The sequence below is a fragment of the Dipodomys ordii genome, unplaced genomic scaffold, assembly GCF_000151885.1.
Source record: "Dipodomys ordii isolate 6190 unplaced genomic scaffold, Dord_2.0 Scaffold99, whole genome shotgun sequence".
NCBI lineage: Eukaryota > Metazoa > Chordata > Mammalia > Rodentia > Heteromyidae > Dipodomys > Dipodomys ordii.
In genome coordinates this window covers 3,687,809-3,707,369 of record NW_012267315.1, presented here as the reverse complement: position 1 = coordinate 3,707,369, position 19,561 = coordinate 3,687,809, and the positions used below count along the sequence as shown (strand labels likewise).

The window sequence follows — 19,561 nt, the reverse complement described above, 5'->3', positions numbered from 1 at the left end:
ACTTCCGGCTTTTTTTTTTCTGTTTATGTGGTGCTGAGGAATCGAACCCAAGGCCTCATGCATGCAAGGCAAGCGCTCTACCACTGAGCCACCTTCCCAGCCCACATGAGGGGTATTTTATTTATTTATTTTTTGTGTGAGGGGTATTTTAGAAGCTACTTTGACAAATCAAAGGGAAAAAACATTGTGTTACAGATAATTATACTCTGGTGGAAGAAATGACATGACACTGAGAGGGGTCTGGACCCAAGTGCTCTTCTGATTGTCATGAACTAGAAAACTAATCCAGGAAGACATTGGTGCAGTGTTTGTCTCTGAAAGACTCACTCAACCTCAATAAAGGTACATGCCCATCACAGGCACTCTGACCAAGCAAAGACCCCAGACACACCAACTCGGTATCCTTGTGTCCTGTCCCATCACTAGGCCCACACCAGAGAACAACTGAGGGCTCAGCTCCAGGCTCCTTTACCTTTACTCGGGATCCACAGATAACCCCAGAGGTTATCTCAGAGGCACATGCCAGGGCACGGGTCATGGTCTCAGCTAGGCATGACATGGCAATGGGACAGGGACAACCATTGAGTAGTGTGTGATGAGTAGGAGCACGTTTTGTGTTGAATAACAAAAGGCGGTGGTCAACATGTCAAAAGGGCCTCCATGTTAACCATGGGGCTCCAGACTTAGTGCTGCCTCAAATATGAAATGGGGATGTGGTCTGCTTATTCAGCTGAAATTTATTTAGGGACCTTGGTACCTATCAGAGAAATGGAGGCAAAGCTCGCTGCTGACACAGGCACCACATCCAGCAGAGGGCAAGGGACACAAATACTAGGAACAATAAGCAAGTATATACTAACATATGATAAAAGGTGACACATGTTGCATGATTAGAGAAAAAAATGAGTGAGGTATTCATGTGTGCTGGAGAAATAATCCTGTGGGTTATGAATTTAACTGTACAGCTCTTACAGGCCTCAGGGGAAAGGTGATACAATGAAGAGAAACATGGAAAAGTCAGCCACTGGGACTTGGCGGTTGTGAAGCTAGCCATATGGACATGTAAGGTGGCTGAGTGGGCAGAGAGTCAGATGGATGTGTGGTGCACACCTGTAACCCCAGCACTCGGGAGGCAGAGGCAGAAGGATTTCAAATTCTAGGGCAGCCTTGATCACATAGTGAGCGTCTACCTCAAAAACAAACAAACAAAGGTCCTGGGGGGTGGATGTTGGGGATTTCAGCTCAGTGGAAGAGCACTTGCCCGGCAAGGCCCCAAGTTTGATCCTCAGCTCTAGTGGAGGGGCAGGAGCTCATCTGGCAGCAAAGAAGCCATGGTGGCAGGAACAAGGGACAGCAAGGGAAACTGATGGACAGAGATGCATGAGGAGCACAGACAGGGCGGGAGGAGCAATCCAGTGGGGTGATAAAGACTGATTACATGGCTCCTTCTGCTCCTGTGAGCAAAGGTGGTGCTAATAAGAGCTGGAAGCAATGGAGAAACTGCTTCAGAGGATTCACAAAGTTCATGCTGGTTTCTCAGTTACAGAAGGGCTTGGCATGGGCAGGGGGGACGGAAGTGAGGAGACCAGGTAGGAGGCTCCTATGGTAATGTAGTGAAGTGCTGAGACTGAAGAGCAGGAGGACAGCCCACAGAAACTGCTCACCTGTTGGATGAAGAGTGGGGAAAAGACACGGTAGCCTGCCATTTGAAGGGGAAGACTGAGGTGGGTATGGCACTTGAGCTCTTACCTCAAGGCCTTGAGATGACAGTTGGACCTAAGTGGAAAGGTGAGCAGGTGGGTGGGTTTCACCGGGAGTTTGGAGCAAATCTGTGCTGCAGACAGACTTGTGTTTCGCTGGCACACAGACGGAAAAGCAGTACCACCAGAGGTGCTTCACCGTCTTCCCAGAGCCTCAAGAGACCTTCACTACATGACTGAAAATTACTTTGGTCATACTAATGTTCTGATATGAATTAGTGTACAAACAGTGGCTGAATTTGGTTAAGTCTCCACAGCTATCTTGTCTTAAACACTCATTCTAGCAAAGCACCCCCCCCTACCCAGCCAGCCACTCCCAGAAGTCTCAGGAGACCCCATGATACTGCAAGCACTCAAGCACTGAAGACAGGGAAGGCCCCTGGAGTCTTCCTTCCGCTTTCTTTGCCACTTGCAGAGCTGTGTCCCACACTTACCTTCTCAATGTCCACGAGCTCAGTCTCATAGATCTCAGCAATAGTGATGTGGTGCTTTGCTGCGATTGTAAACCTTCCCTAGGAGGAAAAATCCGGAGTCAGACATATGTTTTACCTATGTGAATACCAAGCAGAGTTTTGAAACAGAAAAACAATCAAACACAATGACTTTAAGCCATGTTAGGGATTCCACCCCATAGCCACTCAAGCAAAGCAACATCTTACCATGTCTGTGTAAATGTCGATGGCTGCATTTAAGCAGTTGATAGCCTCTGAAGCGTAGGCATTTAAGAAAAACAATGAAAAATCCATTCAGTCAAAGAGGGTTCAGGTGAGCCTGTCTTCTTGGCTGTTATTAGAGGGTAATGAGGTACAATTTGGGTGGGAGGATGGGCAGGTCAGTTAGTAAAGCAAACACAAATCATGCACAAGTCCAAGTTCATGAGCATGGCTTTGTTCCTAGCAGCTAAAGGCTGATTTAAGGAAATGTGGCTGGAGTATTAATTGGCTCAGTGCTCTTAACCTTAAAGTGAAACCTCTATCCAAGGTGGCAGACTGTGTTACAAAGAAAACAAGACTATGGGGATTATCACCAACACTGATACACCATGTCTGCTAATACATGAAGTAAATGTATTGTTCATTAATGTCATGTGAATATATATTAATTTTAGAAGATGGTGTTGCTTAACAAGAAAGGCCAGTTCAATTGATTCTACCATTTACGTGGCTGCAATTAATAGAGATGCTTGTGCCGGGCGCTGGTGGCTCACGCCGGTAATCCTAGCTACTCAGGAGGCTGAGATCTGAGGATCTCGGTTCAAAGCCAGCCCGGGCAGGAGAGACCGTGAGACTCCTATCTCCAATAAACCACCAGAAAACCGGAAGTAGCGCTGTAGCTCAAGTGGTAGAGTGCTCGCCTTGAGCTGAAGAGCTGAGGGACAGCGCCCAGGCCCAGAGTTCAAGCCCCACGACCGACAAAAAAAAAAAAATAGAGAGATGCTTGTTTAGATAGCTCAGACACGTTCAAAGATGCTAACTTGTGGTATACTAATGTATCCAAAAAAAGGAAGAAAAAATCTAATAAATGATCATGTTAATTAATCACATTAATTTCCTGAAACAGTAAGCCAAGAAATTTCCTGTCACCAAGTAGGTATTTATACTGCTGGCCTATGACGGACAGCTCTAAGTTAATTGCTTTTGGTTTGAAAGAGGCACGATGAGGCAAAGCTTTACTTAAGAATTAGAAAGATATCTACAACAATAACAATTAAAAGCAATTTCCCCTTAAACTATATAAACTACATGAATTCACTGTTACACCTTTAAAAATACAGGAAAAAAAAACACCCCAGAGTAAACAAGATTTGCCTCTAACTCTACAGAAACACGGTTAAATGTAGGAATCGGTTTTTCTTTCTATGTTTTGGATGTATTTCTATGTGTACATACTTGTTTTCTGAAATTGTAATCATTCAGTCTTATGGGGTTCTTTAATAACCTTGGGAACATTTTATTAAGTCATGAAGGGCTTTTGAAATCAGGGATTTTTTTTTAAGACAAGGTCTTGCTGTATAGTCCAAGCTGTCCACTGTCCTGCTTTGTTTCCTGAATGTTGGGATAATAGGTGGCACCTCTACCTGAGGCTTGCAGGCAGGGATTTTACTGCCCGTGTCATGTTCTAAAATATTGATCCACTACAACCATACCATTCTACATCTCCTTCTCACACCGACTATATCATTTATCACTTTAGGAAAAAAAAACTGTGATTAATCTTTATATAAAAGCCCTCGAAATACCGTATTTCTGTATAATTTATTCATAAAAATTGGGACTTACATGTTATACAAAATGAGCTAGAAACAAACAAAAATAGAAAGAAAAATAGGAGACTCAAACGTATTCATGTATAAATGCGAGAAAAAGATATGAATACTTTTAATTGCAAAGTCAAATTACCTAATGAAAACAATGATAGTTCCAAATTTTTACCACTTTACATATCTAATTTCATTTTTTTCTCTTTTAGATACCTTAGAAAAATACTTCTTAAAAGTGAGGACAGGCAGGATGACTTAAACCTGTAATCTCAGCTATATGAAAGTGGAGACCAGAAAGATCACGGGTTCAAGGCTAGCCTGGGCAAACATTTGTTGAGATCTTATATCAATAAGCTGGGCGTGGTAACATATACCTGGGACCCCAACTATGCAGAGACTGTAGATGGGACTGTCTAAGTCTGGGTAAGGAGTTGGGGGAAGCAAGACTTTTCCTGAGAAATAAAGCAAAAAACACTGGGGACATAGATCAAGCGAGACAGCACCTGCCTAGCAAATGTGAGGCCATGAGTTCCAACCCTAATACCACAAAAATAAAACAAAGCAAGATCAAAATGAGTGCTAGGTGCCTACGGCATGTTTTTAACAAGTAGATATTACCATTTCCCACTAAGTAGGTCTTAAAATTCAATGAGTATTTAGGAGGAAGGAACACTAGAATTTTCTTGTTAGTACAGGAATATATTTCATAAAATTGAAATACAGGAGCCAGGTGTGGCTGTCATACCAACTTGGGAGGTAGAGGCAAGAAGACCACAACTCCCAAGATCAGCCTGGGCTACAAAGTAAGACTTTGTCTCAAAAAACAATAGATATAAGAAGTCTTAGATAAAATTAAAGGTAATTTACACAAAGTTCTCTATAATTCAACAGAAAATTGAACTTAAGAAAATGGTGTCGACAACTAAACAGCCACGATCAAATAAAGCATTTTCCTAAAAGCCCCCAAAGTTCCTAAAGTTCTCTATTTTACCAAAATACAAAACTCTCATTTACTAGGGCTGCATTGATCGACCTTAACTCTGAAGAGAACACTGGCTAGTCAATTACACAGAGAGGGAGGTGTTGCCCTACCTTGAGGGTCTGCCTTCTTGTAGGCATTTCCGGCATCCACAAAGCTGGTAGCCGAGTCATGTTTGCTCTGAAGCTGCATGTGGAGCTTGGCGGCTTGACAAAATGCATTTCCTGCAGCTGAAGAAGAGGCCACAGTTAAACCCAGAGGAGTAAGTCTCCTGAAGAACAGGTCTGGCTTGAAGACTGGCCCTGACTAAAAAGCTTACAGTTCCCTGAGATAGAGCAGTCTAGTAGGAGGTTCCTGCAAACATGGCCAAATGCATATGCTTTTCCATCAGTCCCACAGGGCTTGCCAATGGCCCTAGTCACCCTTTTCTGGTCCACCGTTCAATGCCAGTTCTATCCCACATTCATAAAACAAATATCCAAATTTGTTTCCAGCTATAAATAATTAAAGGAAGGCAAAACATTGAAGCCAAGGATACTTGTTTACACTTTCAAACTTGAGTAGCCACAGGACCTATTTGTCATCATTGAAGAAGCTGATCTCTACTGGATAAAAGCATAATTAAGAATGTCACAGAACTGCCAAGCATGGTGAGATACACCTAGAATTCCGATACTTGGCAGGCTGAGTCAGGAGAAAGGAAAGTAAATTAAGAGATCTTCCTAAGCTACATAGTGAGGCCCTGTATTAAAAAAAGAAAGAAAAAAAAAAGAAAGTTCCTAAACCTTAAGGCTTGTTTTTATTTTATTTGAGCTCAAGGTCTGGGAGCTGTGTCTGAGATGCTTTTTACTAAGGCTAGCACTCTTGCACTTGAGCCATATCTCTGTGTGTGTGTGTGTGTGTTTTTTTTTTAGTGGCTAACTGGAGATGAGTCTCAACAGACTTTTCTTGCCCTGGCTGGCTTGGAACCATCATCCTCACAGCTTCAATCCACAATCCTCAGATCTCAATCTCCTGGTAGGATTGCAGGATTGCAGGTGTGAGACAACAGGGCCTGGACTAGGTCTTTTGTTTTTGTTTTCTTTTTTAATTGTTGTTATGGTTTGGATATCTAGAATCACTCCCCCTTCAACCCTCACAAAAGACTCTTGTATTAAAGGGCTGGTTCACACCTTGTGATGCTATTTTGAAAGGTTATGGAAATTTCAAAAGTAAAACTTTTGACCAGAGGAAGCTGGTCCTAGGAGGCTCTATCAGGGAAACCTTCTCTCTCTCCCTTTCTCTGCTTCCTGACTGCTAGGTGTAATGAACCTCCTCTTCCACATGTTCCTGCCACCATCATGTACAGGGCCAGGCAATCATGAAATCAATCATCTCTTCCACTGTTAGGCTGTTCTCTCAGTATTTTGTTCACAGCCCTCACTAGCACGAACATGAAGTGGCACCCACTGCTATGCTAAACTTTTGCTTTAAATTTATTTGTAAAAAATATAACATCTGGGGCTGGGAAGGTGGCTCAGTGGTAGAGCGCTTGCCTTGCATGCAGGAGGCCCTGGGTTCAATTCCTCAGCACCACATAAGCAGAAAAAAAAGGCAGAAGTGGTGCTATGGTTCAAGTGGTAGAGTGCTAGCCTTGAGCTGAAGAGCTGAGGGACAGCGCCCAGGCCCAGAGTTCAGGCCCATGACCAGAAACCGCGCCCCCCCCCCATAACATCTAATTTAGTTCAAGCTTCAGCTGTGCTCTTTTTGTGGTTCCCATCTTCTTCCCCAGGGATGAGCACTAGCTCCTTTCCCTTAGGTTGAGTTTCTGAACTTTAACTGCTCCCACACTCTGCACAAAAGGCAGTACTAACTCTGGAGCCAGGCTATCAGGTTCCATTCTTGCTCTCTGCCTTAGGTTCTGGGAGGAGGAAGCAGAGAGCAAGCTAGCCTTGAATCTGCTGGCACCTTGACTATAGAGTTTTTAGCTTCCAGAATGGTGAGCAATGCGATTCTGGTTCCCATCAACTACTAGGCTTTCATAGCAGTAGGATAGGACCAAGAGACACTCAAAACTGGGACTGGAGAACCCCTGCTGGCCACTGGAAAATCTGAAGGACAACCGGTCCTGAGGAGGGACCAAGACTACTGCCAGGATAGGGATGGGCAGGAACCTGGGTACTTAAGGCAACAGCTAACCTCTAAGTGGCAGTTTGGCAGTATGCTAGCTGTAGAGTAGCTTTGAGGGACTCTGCTTCAGAAGGATGTGGTACTGGCTTAGACTCCTAAGTGCTTAGAAGGGTCATAGATAGACAGACAGACAGATAGATAGACAGACAGACAGACAGAAAGATAGATAGATATTTGTTATTGTAAAGGTGATGTACAGAGGGGTTACAGTTACATAAGTCAGGTAATGAGTACATTTCTTTTTGAATAGTGTCACCCCTCCCTCATTTTCTCTGTTTTTTTCTCTCCCACAAGTTGTATAGTTCATTTTCAACACAGTATCACGGCTGCATTTGTTCATCCTTTGTCCCACCATTTCTTTGCTCCCTTCCTAACCTTCCCCAAAACAGATAATTTTACATATAAGACAAAAGGTACAGAAATCAAAAACAGTGACAAAGGAGAAAAGAAAAAGAAAAACAACAAGAAGCAAAATAACATAAAACCTCTTCATTTCAAACATCATTTTATGTGATCATATGCCCATAGCTATTGAACCTTTGTGATTTTTTCCTAAGAAAATCCTCCTTTGGTCTCATTGTGTGAAAGTCTAAAGTCCTGTATAATTTATCATGGCACAGTATATTTTTCTGTCTTTTACTATCCAATGTGTTTACTTGTAGATTTGGTAAGGAAATGGAAAGACTTGGAAAAAATTATATTAAGCAAAGTAAGCCAGATCCAAAGAAACATAGGATACATGGTTTTCCTCACTTGTTTTAATGAGTAAGTGCTAAGAAGGGTCTTTCTCGGGTACTGGTTTTAGACATTGTTATTTATGCAGCTTTATCCTTGGTTCGTTCCTGCACCTTGTCATGTTTAAAACATCATCACTTCATTAAAATTTGCTTACTTATCCTCCTGCTAGGATTTCATTTTTGGTGCTTTTGTGTTTATGATCCCAGAGCCCATCCTTTCCTTGCTAAGTGCAGTATTACCGTAGACCAGGGAGAGTACTTGAACTGTATGTTTTGTGCAACAGCTTTTTAAACCAATTGCTGGCTTACTTTTCACTCTAAGCACTCATTCCAGTCATTACCAACAAGTGCCATCTTAATATCCTCAGACCCGGAAACATCTTTAAAGGAATACATTAAACTCAATGGCCCCTGGAAGTCACCCAACTTCTCAGGCTAAAGTTCCTCTATGTGAAAATTGATCGAATGCTGGTAAGAATTAAAACCATTAGCTCAATCACAAGATAACTTCAAAACCATAAAGAGCTGTAATGGTGTTAGGACCATCACCACTGTACCATAGTATAGAGCAAGAAGGACCTTTCAGACTCATCCTGTTGAAAGCATTTTCTCCTTTGAAATAACTTTTAAAGTGTGTCTGTCTTAAAGGCAAATGAGGAAACAGTTTACAGAGAAGTCAGGGGAGACACCCCCCATCACCTGGAAGCTGTGAGCAGAACTAGATTCACATCCCTAGTTCTGGTCTAAGACTGTCTCCATTTTTACTTACTGGGTCATGGAGTCTCTTTTTTGGGTAAGAGGCATTTATTATTTTTTTGTAAATCAATGTCAAAAAGGCATTTTCTGAGAAAATAAATAATGAAGTCAGGCATGGTGGTGCACACCTGTAATCCTAGCACCTTAGGTGGCTGTGGCAGAAAAATGGTTGAGCTGCAGGCTGGTCTGAACTGAATAGTGAGATTCTTTCTCAAAATTAATAAAATAATCAATAATAAAATAATCTGCAGGGGCTGAGTTAGCAATTCCCTCAGGGTGTCAGCTCTCATGATCTCTCAAGCTCTTATCTCAGAAGTAGGGAAGGGTTAGCAATTTTCAACTGATATTTATAAAGAAAATCAGGCATTTCTATGTTTTCCTAGTAGTTTGAGTTTTAAGACTGTAAGGTTCGCCAGAAAGGAAACCACCAGGGGCTGGGAAGGTGGCTCAGTGGTAGAGCGTTTGCCTTGCATGCTCGAGGCCCTGCGTTCAATTCCTCAGCACCACATAAGCAAAAAAAAAAAGAAAGAAAAAAGCCGGAAGTGGCGCTGTGGCTCAAGTGGTAGAGCGCTAGCCTTGAGCTGAAGAGCTGAGGGACAGTGCCCAGGCCCAGAGTTCAGGCCCCACGACCGGACCCAAAAAAAAAAAAAAAGAAAGGAAACCACCAAATGGCTCAGGCAGAAAAGAGTTTATTGGGGGGGAGGGGAGAGCAAACTGAGGGCCTGCACAAGATGGAGGCACATAGAAACAGAGGGAAAGGAAAAAGAAAAAGAGGGGACTCATGTTGAGCTGAATTATATAGGGAAAGGTGGGAGGTGGGGCCACAGCAGATGGGGAAGTGATCTCAGAGCCTGGGAAACCTCTCACTGCCCCAGGGTGGCTTGACCAGGGCAGTTCAGGAAATGACCTCAGCGGATGAGGAAGAGACCTCAGAGCCTGGGATCCTTTGCTGACACACAGTCAGGTGATAGACAGTCAGGTGATTACTGGCTTTAGGCAGGTGAAGAGGAAAGGGAAGGGGCTGCTAACCTAACAAAAACAACTTCCATTCCTTGTGGCACTGTATTTATCTGACAACGTCAGTAAGAAGCAAAGCTTATTCTCCCTAATTCCAAGTAATTTTAGCTTATTACTTGTGAGTCTAATGCCTTAGGGACTGCCCCTGCTCAGTTCCTTTCTATCATCCTGCAAGTGAAAGATACCTGTCACCAGGCCACCACTCTCACTCTTAAGGGCAACACAAATGGTATTTCTTCCTACAAACTGACTTTAACATATCTGTCAGAAAAGCAAACAAGTAAAACCTTTGTACATACCACTCCAGTTCTTAGCCATCTTGAACATATTTGCAGCTCTGGTGTACATTTCACAAGCCTCTTCTATTCGTGTGTTTCCTCTACAAAAAATTTAAAACATGAGGTTATATTTTATTACAACAACCACCCATATTCTTCATCCTCTGGGTGCTGGTGGCTCATGGCTGTAATGAGATCTAAGGATCACAGTTTGAAGCTAGCCTAGGCAGGAAAGTCTTTGGGACTACTATCACTACTACACTACCAAGAAAGCCAGAAGTGGAGCTGTGGGCTCAAGTGATAGAGCACTAGCCTTAAGCAAAGTAATCTTAAGGACAGCACCCAGGCCTTGAGATCCAAGCCCCAGCACTGATACAAACAAAACCAAAACCAAAATAATAATAAATGGTTTTTGGTAGTACTGGGGTAGTACTGGGGCTTGATTCAGGAAAATAATGAACATTTAGTGAATACTTGCTATATGTCAGACAAGTGGGAAATACTATTGCTGTCTCCATATTCCAGATGAGAAAACTGAAGTATATAAAACTGAAGTCACCAACTACAACCACATAGTATAGCTACCATAGAAATGGGACTATAATATTCATCTGGCTAAGTTGGGAGTTCTCTTCCTTATAAGTTATTTTTATGTATATATAAAAACGAAGTTTTTAGTCCAGGTAATTAGAAGTTTATTTCTCAAAGGAGGTTGAATTTGAAGGACAAAGATGCCTTTACCTTGTTTTTCAAGAGTTTACCACTATCTCTGTTCAGACTTAAAAATAAAAATAAAACCTGAAGGCTAGTCATGGTGATACATGCCTGCAACTCCAAGCTTCTAGAGAAAGAGGCAGGAGGGTAAGGAATACAAGCTTAGTTTAGATTAATAGTGAATTCAAAAGCCAGACACTGGTTGCTCATGCCTGTAATCCTAACTACTTGGGAGGCTGAGATCTGAGAACTGAGGTTCAAAGCTAGCCCAGTAAAGACCATGAGACTCATCTCCGGTTAACCACAAAAAAACAGGAAGTGGAGCTGTGGCTCAAAGTGGCAGAATGCTAACCTTGAGCAGAAAAACTCAGGGATAGAGCCCAGGCCCCGAGTTCAAGCCCATAACGATAATAAATTCAAGGCTAGCCTGAGCTAAATAGTAAGACCCTATCTCAAAACAATAAAATAAAAACAAAACAAAAATCAAAGCCTGAATCCAGAGCATCTGGTAGAGTGTCATACTATTCTACTTCGGTATTATGTCAGCTCTGGCCAGGGCAAGCCTTTGCCTCAACATAGCTGGGTGTTTAGAGTGCAGCCCTTACTCAGTACAGAACAGGGCACCAATTGCTAAATGAATACAAGTACTCCTGGAAAGGACAGTGAAGTTCTACAGGGGGCAGCTGATTCCACTGAAGGACAGCTATAAATGCTCAGTTGTGAGAACCTGAAAATCGAAGCTGTGAGACCCCAAAAGGATTGGGAGTTTGGAATGCCTTCTCCCAATATACTCTTGGAATGCTAAGTTTTCTGGGAAAGGTCAATCAGTCTAGGCTTAAGGGGAGCTCACATTCCACCCTAAACTGTGTGTGAGCCTAAGGGTAGACTTAGGTTTATGCAAATTGTCCCTTGTTTACTGTTTGGCTCCCCTTCCCAGAACATACCACTTGTATACAAAATACTGTCACAAGTTGAAATTTGTACTTTACTTCCTTGCCTGAGACCAATAAAAACCTTGGTGAATGGAATCCTGGGATCTGTTATCAGCAGAAGGCTACCTGTACCCTGGTTCCCAAACCTCAGTTCCTAGGAACAGTCTCCATTATTGTAATAGTTCCTGTCACGGTGGATTAAGGAGCAAATGAGGATTGTGACACTCAAACACTCAGTTCATACACAAAATTATCTGTCTGTCCCTAAAGAGCATTAAAAAACAAAACAGTAGGGCGCTGGTGGCTCACGCCTGTAATCCTAGCTACTCAGGAGGCTGAGATCTGAGGATCCCGGTTCAAAGCCAGGGCAGTAAAGTCCGTGAGACTCTTATATCCAATAAACCACTAGAAAACCAGAAGTGATGCTAACTCAAGCAGTAGAGCGCTTGCCTTTAGCTGAAGAGCACAGGGACAGCACCCAAGCCAGGAGTTCAGGCCCCACAACCGACCAAAAAATAAAACAAAACAAGCAAAAACAAAAAAACCCAAACCTTTGGGGGTTATGTTACAGTGAATGACAGAATGGCAAGAAGCCATACCAAAAAAGGAAGCTGAAGAAAGTAGAGCCTTATTCTTATACACCTTTTCTCTTCTTTAAATTTACATTTTTACCACACAATTTGCAAATAGGCTTCCCCAGTGGAAAAGTTTAGCATGTGAAGCTTCTTGATTATAGACACATCTCCCTGCATCTAACAAGGGTTGTCTACTTTCATGGGTCTTGTTTTTCTAAAATGTATCAAGAATTTTAAACTGTAATTACAATGCAATCATTCTTATTAAAGGTTGCTAAATAAAGCGAGTTTAATTAAAATGTACTTCATCCTATTATTTTCAGAGATATAGACATAGCTAAGAATAAGAAAACTCCTATATTTTCATATGTCATACCATTTTCAGTATAACAATCATAAAAGGCACTATCTCTATTTAACAGAAAAGAAAATGGGATCTGGAGGTCAATGGGTTATTCCTGTCACCCAGCCTAGGAGAGTGGCACAGCTGACTCCTGACTTCTTTAGTGATCTTTATAAACACTGAAAAACCCCCAGCTAGACCAAGAGACTGCACCTCCTTGAAACAACACCACAAGTACTCTCATTTATAAAATTCTAAAAACTCCTTTGCTATAAAGAGAACACAACTGTAAAACTTCATGAAAAATTACATTTCAGAAATCATACCAAATGCTTACCTGTATATAAAAGTTAATCTTCATGTTTTAAGGATATTCAGAATCCACATTTAAATTATTCAAATGATTGCTAACCAGAGTTTTCAATAGAGACAAAAGTTTCTTGAACACAGAAATCAGATTCTGTGATATTATGTAATAAAGTAATATAATAAAGTACATGTCACTAAGCTGATAGAGCTAAATTCCTATTTTTTGGTTATTATGGAATTCAGACCTTGAACAGCCAAATGCTTTCTCTACTATAAAATAAAATACTGGCCAGCTGGTAAAAGAACTGCTACCACTCTTTGGCCCAAGCTGGACAAACTGTCTCACTGCTAGCAGCAAGGTGAAATCCCTCTTCCTGACCAAGAAAAAAACATTTGTTGATGTCAATATGTGCCAGAAAACACTAGGAAGAGATTATATTGCCCACAGGAAGGTTAAAATGCTGCAGCAAGAATATCAAACCTCAGGGATGGAAGAAGTCCAAGACAGCACACCCAACCCTATCATATTCCACTGAGGTCAAAATGCCAACACATCCAAACATCAGAAACCAACGAATCCTCAAACAATCTGAATCTTGATTTGCTCCATCCTGAATAATCACTGCTTTAGAGCATTGCACCACACTGGCAATGATAATACAGACTATTTTAAACTGTAGGTGGGAGGAGGGAGGTATCAAAGTAGACATGTGGGAATTAATGGCACACACATCCTGAGATACAGCTGAAAGAGGTGACAAATACTAGGGCAGAAATAAAGTGCCTTAAAATTACAAGATATTATAGTAGCATTATCTCCAAAAGTTACAGTGACAGTGTTGTAAAGATGTGCACGCAGAACTGGGGGTGGGGTGGGAGAGGAGGAATCCAATTCTATCATCAGAATATTCTTATGAAGTTTCAAGCCATATCAATGGACTGGAAAATAAGTCTCACTATTGTTAGTGCTTAAGTCCATGGTGTGCATCTCACACACAGGGCAGTGCTGCCACTGCTGCCTTTACTGTTTCTTTTTCTTTTCTATCCTCCTCCTTCCTCTCCTCTTTCCCCTCCTCTTCCCCTCCTCCTCCTCCTTCTACCCTGCTCTTCCTTTCCCCCTAATCCATCTCCTCATTATTTACCAGCACTATCTCCTAGTCATTAACTTGATCAGAGAAAACATAATACACAATTAAAATAGAAAAGCAGTGTGACAGTTAAAAAAACTATCATATGAATAATATTTTAGGTCTCTTCACAAAAGGAAACTCAACTTTGTGCTCAATATGAGAGATTAACTAAAATAAATCTATTCTGAAAGGTTTAAAATAGAGATAGTTTAGGGCTGGGAAGGTGGGTCAGTGGTAGAGTGCTTGCCTTCCATACATGAGGCCCTGGGTTCGATTCCTCAGCACTACATAAGCAAAAAGAAAAAAGCCAGAAGTGGCGCTATGGCTCAAGTGGTAGAGTGCTAGCCTTGAGCTGAAGAGCTGAGGGATAGTGCCCAGGCCCAGAGTTCAGGCCCCACAACCGGACCAAAAAAAAAGAGATAGTTTAAAGAATAGCAAATACATAAACCAATATATGCTAATTTGTCACCACCACAAACAACCCTGACATCTCCAAAAATTTTCTCTTGCTAATTTTCACCTGATACTGCAGACTAGTTCTTTCTCCAAGTGTCATCATTCACTCTTCTGAAATGGAGACTCTCTCTGGGATGGCTAGTCTCCCTTCCTTTCCCTCCCCTCTTCCTTCCCCTGCGGCCCCCCCCCCCCACTTCTCTCTCTCCCTTTCTTACTGAGGCTTGAATTGAAGGTCTCAGGCTCTTTTTGCTTGAGGCTGAAGTTGTATGACTTCCACATGCCCACTTCCAGCATTTTGCGTGTTAATCAGAAATAATGCATCTCACAGATGTTTTAATTAATTAATTAATTAGTTTTTGGCCTGGGCTGACTTCAAACTACAGTCCTCAGATCTCAGACTCCTCAGTAGCTGGGATTATAGTATGTGTCACCAGCACTAGGCCCTCTTATTTTCTTACAGAGGGAATATAGCCATGGTAACAGCAGGGGAGAGTCACTACACTTTTGTCTAATGGGAGCATGTGTCCCTTCCACTTGTTCTTCCTCAATGTTAGCCATGTGGCCACCACAGGCTCAATAGGGGGCTGTGAAACACAGGCACAGGTACTGGCTAAATGTTTAATCCCCTTACATAATGCAGTTCTAAAGCAGACACACAAACAACAAGTAAGAAGGGATTGCTATCCTAGAATCAGACAAAGTAGAATTTGGGCTCTAAGCACTCAATATGTTAAACAAGTATATTTTATAGTACAAAAGATAAAATTCATAATGAAATTATACTAGGTATAAATATCTATGTACCAAAAACACAGCAGCAACCTTTTGAAAACAGAAACTACAAGAGATGTAAAAAGGTAGAAGAAACATAGTTAAAAGAGACATTAATGGGCCCCTTTTGTTGTTCAAAGCAGATCAAGTGGATAAACAAAGTAATACAGACACAATATAATCAGTGATTACATTTTATAAATACTACCAAACCCTGTTAAGAAAATATCCACTTTCTTCTAAAGTATGTATGGGCAAAGAAAATCTCAAATTCTCTGATTATAAGGAAAAGTAGAAATTAAAACATAAAAAGGAGATTTTTGCCTATGAAGCTGATGAAGTTTCAGAACATTTTTCTGAACTCTTGGATCAAAAGGAAAACAAGCCCAAGCCAGATGTGATGACTCAGGCCTGTAATCCTAGCTACTCAGGAGGCTGAGATCTGAGAATTGACGTTCAAAACCAGGTTGGGCAAGGAAAGTCCCTAAGACTATTATCTCCAATTAGCCACCAGAAAACCTGAAGTGCTGCTGTGGCTCAAAGTGGTAAAGGGCTAGTCTTGAGCAAAAAAGAGCTCAGGAACCCACAAATGATCCTTTCCCCCAAAAAAGGAAAATGACCTAAAATAAAATCCCTGTCTATATGTCAAGAGCCACAGTGAGCTGTTAAAACAGCTTTAAAATTTATCATCTTAAATATTTGGTTTATACAAATAAAAATGGAAATAGCAAACTACTCACTCCTCCCCCAAGAAGCCAGAGGGAAAAACAAAAGGAAAGTGAAAAGAAAACAATAAAAGTAAAAGCAGAGATTAATTAAGTAAAAACAGAAAGCAGAACAACTAATAAACCGAATTCTGGTTGTTAGAGAAAATGAAAAGAATCAAGGGAAAAGGAGCAAGTATAGATACAAACCATGAAGGAGGTAACTACAGAAACAAACAATTTTGTACAGGCCATAAAAGACTGTTTTGTGCAACTCTGCAAACAAAAAATTTTTAAACTTGGCTGAAATTAATAACCTCCTAGGAAGATAAATTTTACCAAATACTGGCTTCAGTACAAATAGAAAATTTAAACACTCCAAATTCTGAAGAGAAAGTTATCAAAGGAAGACACACCAAAAATTTCCAAAACTTTACCATAAGAGGATTCAACATAAATTTTCAAAGAACCTGGATAGCTCTTTGATGGTATATGTTCCGAATGGTATATGCCTTGTAATTTCAGTTCTTAGACAGAAGGATAGCAAGAGGCTAGCCAGGGCTACATTCATAGTGAGATCCTATTTCCAATCCCTTCTCAATAAAATCTAATCCTAAAAAAAAAACCTAAAATAAAAATATAAAAACCTTTCAAAGACCACAATCTAAAAGGAAAAACTCCAAAATTCATTTAAGACATACTTATTATCAGGCATGAGTGGTTCACACCTATAATCCTAGCTACTCAGGAGGCTGAGATCTGACCAGTGAGGTTTGGCATCAGTCTAGGCAGGAAAGTGTGTGACATCCTTATCTGCAATAAACTACTCAGAAAATGCTGGAAGTGGCACTGTGGCTCAAGTAGTAGCCTTGAGCACAAAAGAAGCTCAGGGACAACACTCAGGCCCTGAATTCAAGTCCCATGGCCCACCAAAAAAAAAAACACCACCAAAAAACCCCCCAAATAAACAACAAGAGAGATGCCTGTTACACCATTAATAAAACTTGATAAAAAGACTATACATAAGCCAGGTAATGAGTACACTAATTTTACAATAAAATAAAAAGAAGCATAAAAATAACAAAAGTGATACATATAAAAGAATTTTAAGTAGAACAATTCTAAGTGAAATATATAAGAACAGAATCTAAAGAGCTTATTAAAAGATAAAATAGCACAGAGATAGGTGCATTCCTGTAACCCTAATGCTGAGGATGCTGAGACAGAAGGATTCAGAGTTTGAGGCCACCTTGGGCCATATAGCAAGCTCGTCTCTAATCATTGTCACTACACCATCATCACCATCATCATCATCATCAACATCATCATCATCATCACTATCATCATTACCATCATCTACAGATGTATAATCAGGAATGCAAGGATAGTTCAATATGAAGCCATTCACTGCTGAACACATTAATAACTCTAAGGATAAAAATCATGTTTATCTCCATAGATATTGATAAGATCTTCAAAATATAACACTAACTCACATTGAAAATACATGGTAAAATTAGAATTGAGATACTTTCTTCCCATGATAACTGTCTCTATTCACGGTAGACTTATTAAGCTGTTAGATTTATCATTACTTGCATAAAAGGCCACAAAAACTCCAGCAAATTCCTCAACATTTCCAGCAGAATCCACAGATATGGTTAGGAAATCAGAAGTGTCCTAGAAGTTTTTAGAATTATAATAGTAACTATTAGGAAAACTAAAAAGAGACAGTTAAAAACTATTTCTTTGGACTGGGCACAGGTAACCCTAGCTACCTGAGAAGACTGGGAAGATTATGGCTGCAAGCCAGTCCAGCAATAAAGTTAAGACTTCATCTCAATGTTAGAAGCATGTCAATTTATAGGAAGCCTAAAGTGGCAAACTGTAGTACATACAGGTTCCTGGGGAGGAAAAGGGATAGTTCAATGGTAGACTACCTGCCTAGCAAGTATGATGTCCTGAGTTCAAATCTCAGTTTCCTCCCTGAAAAATCAAGATATATTACTTTGGGGTGGGGGATGACTGGAAGAATTTACTGTCCAACTAAAACTCTCTGTATTCTCTGTACTTTTCTACTATGCATGAAACATGCATAATATTTGTTTATTGTAGCATTTGTTTAAAATAAATGTTTAAGTAAAACACAGAAGAAAGTAACATGAATACCTCTTCACTTATTACACTTTTGCTCCTTTTTTTGGGTGTTAATTCTGGAGCTTGAGATAAGGATTGGGGGCTGTCCTTGAGTTTTTGTTTTTTTTTTTTTTTTTTTTTGCTCAAGGCTAGCATTCTATCACTTAAGCCACAGCTCTACTTTGAGGCTTTTTTGTTTGTTTGTTTTGGTTTTGGTTGTTAATTGGAGATAAGAGTCTTCTGGAATTTCTGCCCAGGCTAGGTTTGAAATATGATCCTGAGATCTCAGCCTTGTAAGTAGTAGGATTACAGATGTAAGCCACCAGTACCTAGCTATACATTTACTCTAAAAAAAAAAAAAAGACAAAAGTAAACTTAAAAAAAAATCAGGATTTGTATTAGTGTTAATATATTGTTTCCCTACCAACATTCACCAGCTTCCTGCTGCATGCCTCTAGCTGGGTAATGTGTTGGACTATAGCAACAATACGGAATAGACTCCCAAGAAGCCACCTACCATGTGTTCCTACTCTAAGTAATTCTCACAAAAATGACAGAGTGAATACATGATGAACTCTGAAAAAAATGCAAGCAGAAAAAGTCCAGGTTGGGTGTTATATCATTTGACACCCAACTGTAATGACCTAAAACTAGAATACAGAATGATTCAAACTAACCATAATACTTCTCTGTGCAGTTGAATAAGCATTCCTACATCTTGACACCCCGTTCAAGCCTAGCAACTCTGCCCATTTGAAAGTTAAAACAAAAGTCCCCTGAGAATGACTTTCTTGATTAGCGATGGTCATCAAACTGTAAATGAGAGAACCAGAGCCACAAATATCATTGCATTTGTTTTATATCACATAATATCTGAAATAATTATCCATAGATTATTCTAGTTCTTACATTACAATATACATTTTTAATACATATCATTTGTGTCTATCTGTAAAGCTTACCCTACTAGGTTGGGTTTTGTTTGTTTTTTGGTGCTAGTCATGAGGTTTTTGAAGTCAGGGCCTTGCACTCTTGCTTGGCTTTTTCATTTAGAGATGGTGCTCTATCACTTAACGGTCAAGTCCTTATGATTTTTCTAAAAGTTTAATCTGCAGTGGAATATTTAATTATAGCTGGGAAAATCCTAAATGCCTTATGAAGGCGATCACAGGACAGTACATACTTAGGCAAAATGCAGACACATCTTTACTGTAATGTACAGGTACCTGCACATACCACAACTTGCCTACTTTAGGCTTCCTATAATATGGCACATATATGCCACCATGCCCAGCTTCTAATGTTGAGATAAGTTTTGAATTTTCTGCTGGATTAGCCCGCAGCCATAATCTTCCCAGTCTTAACAGGCAAGAACCAACAGTGCCCAGCCTATTCACTTTCATCTTCACTGAAATAAAGCCAAATGAACTCTGATAATAGCCTACAGTGCTTAAGAAATATTTCCAGCTTTTATAAATAGCAAGTCACGGGGCTGGGAAGGTGGCTCAGTGGTAGAGTGCTTGCCTTGCATGCCT

General features: G+C 40.6%; 1 protein-coding gene across 2 annotated transcripts in view; it reads right to left on the bottom strand.

Annotated features, from left to right (window-relative positions):
- Positions 1-19,561, bottom strand: part of Napb (N-ethylmaleimide-sensitive factor attachment protein, beta) — a 39,251-nt gene that overhangs the window by 15,383 nt on the left and 4,307 nt on the right. The window contains exons 2-5 of one of the 2 annotated variants that reach the window (XM_013027058.1): positions 9,978-10,057; positions 5,113-5,229; positions 2,420-2,466; positions 2,195-2,272 (exon numbers count right to left, since the gene is read on the bottom strand). In XM_013027058.1, the coding sequence (XP_012882512.1) occupies positions 2,195-2,272; positions 2,420-2,466; positions 5,113-5,229; positions 9,978-10,057 (322 nt within the window). Of the gene's footprint in view, positions 1-2,194; positions 2,273-2,419; positions 2,467-5,112; positions 5,230-9,977; positions 10,058-19,561 lie in introns of those variants that run through there. The other variant, XM_013027059.1, reaches the window with a different exon arrangement.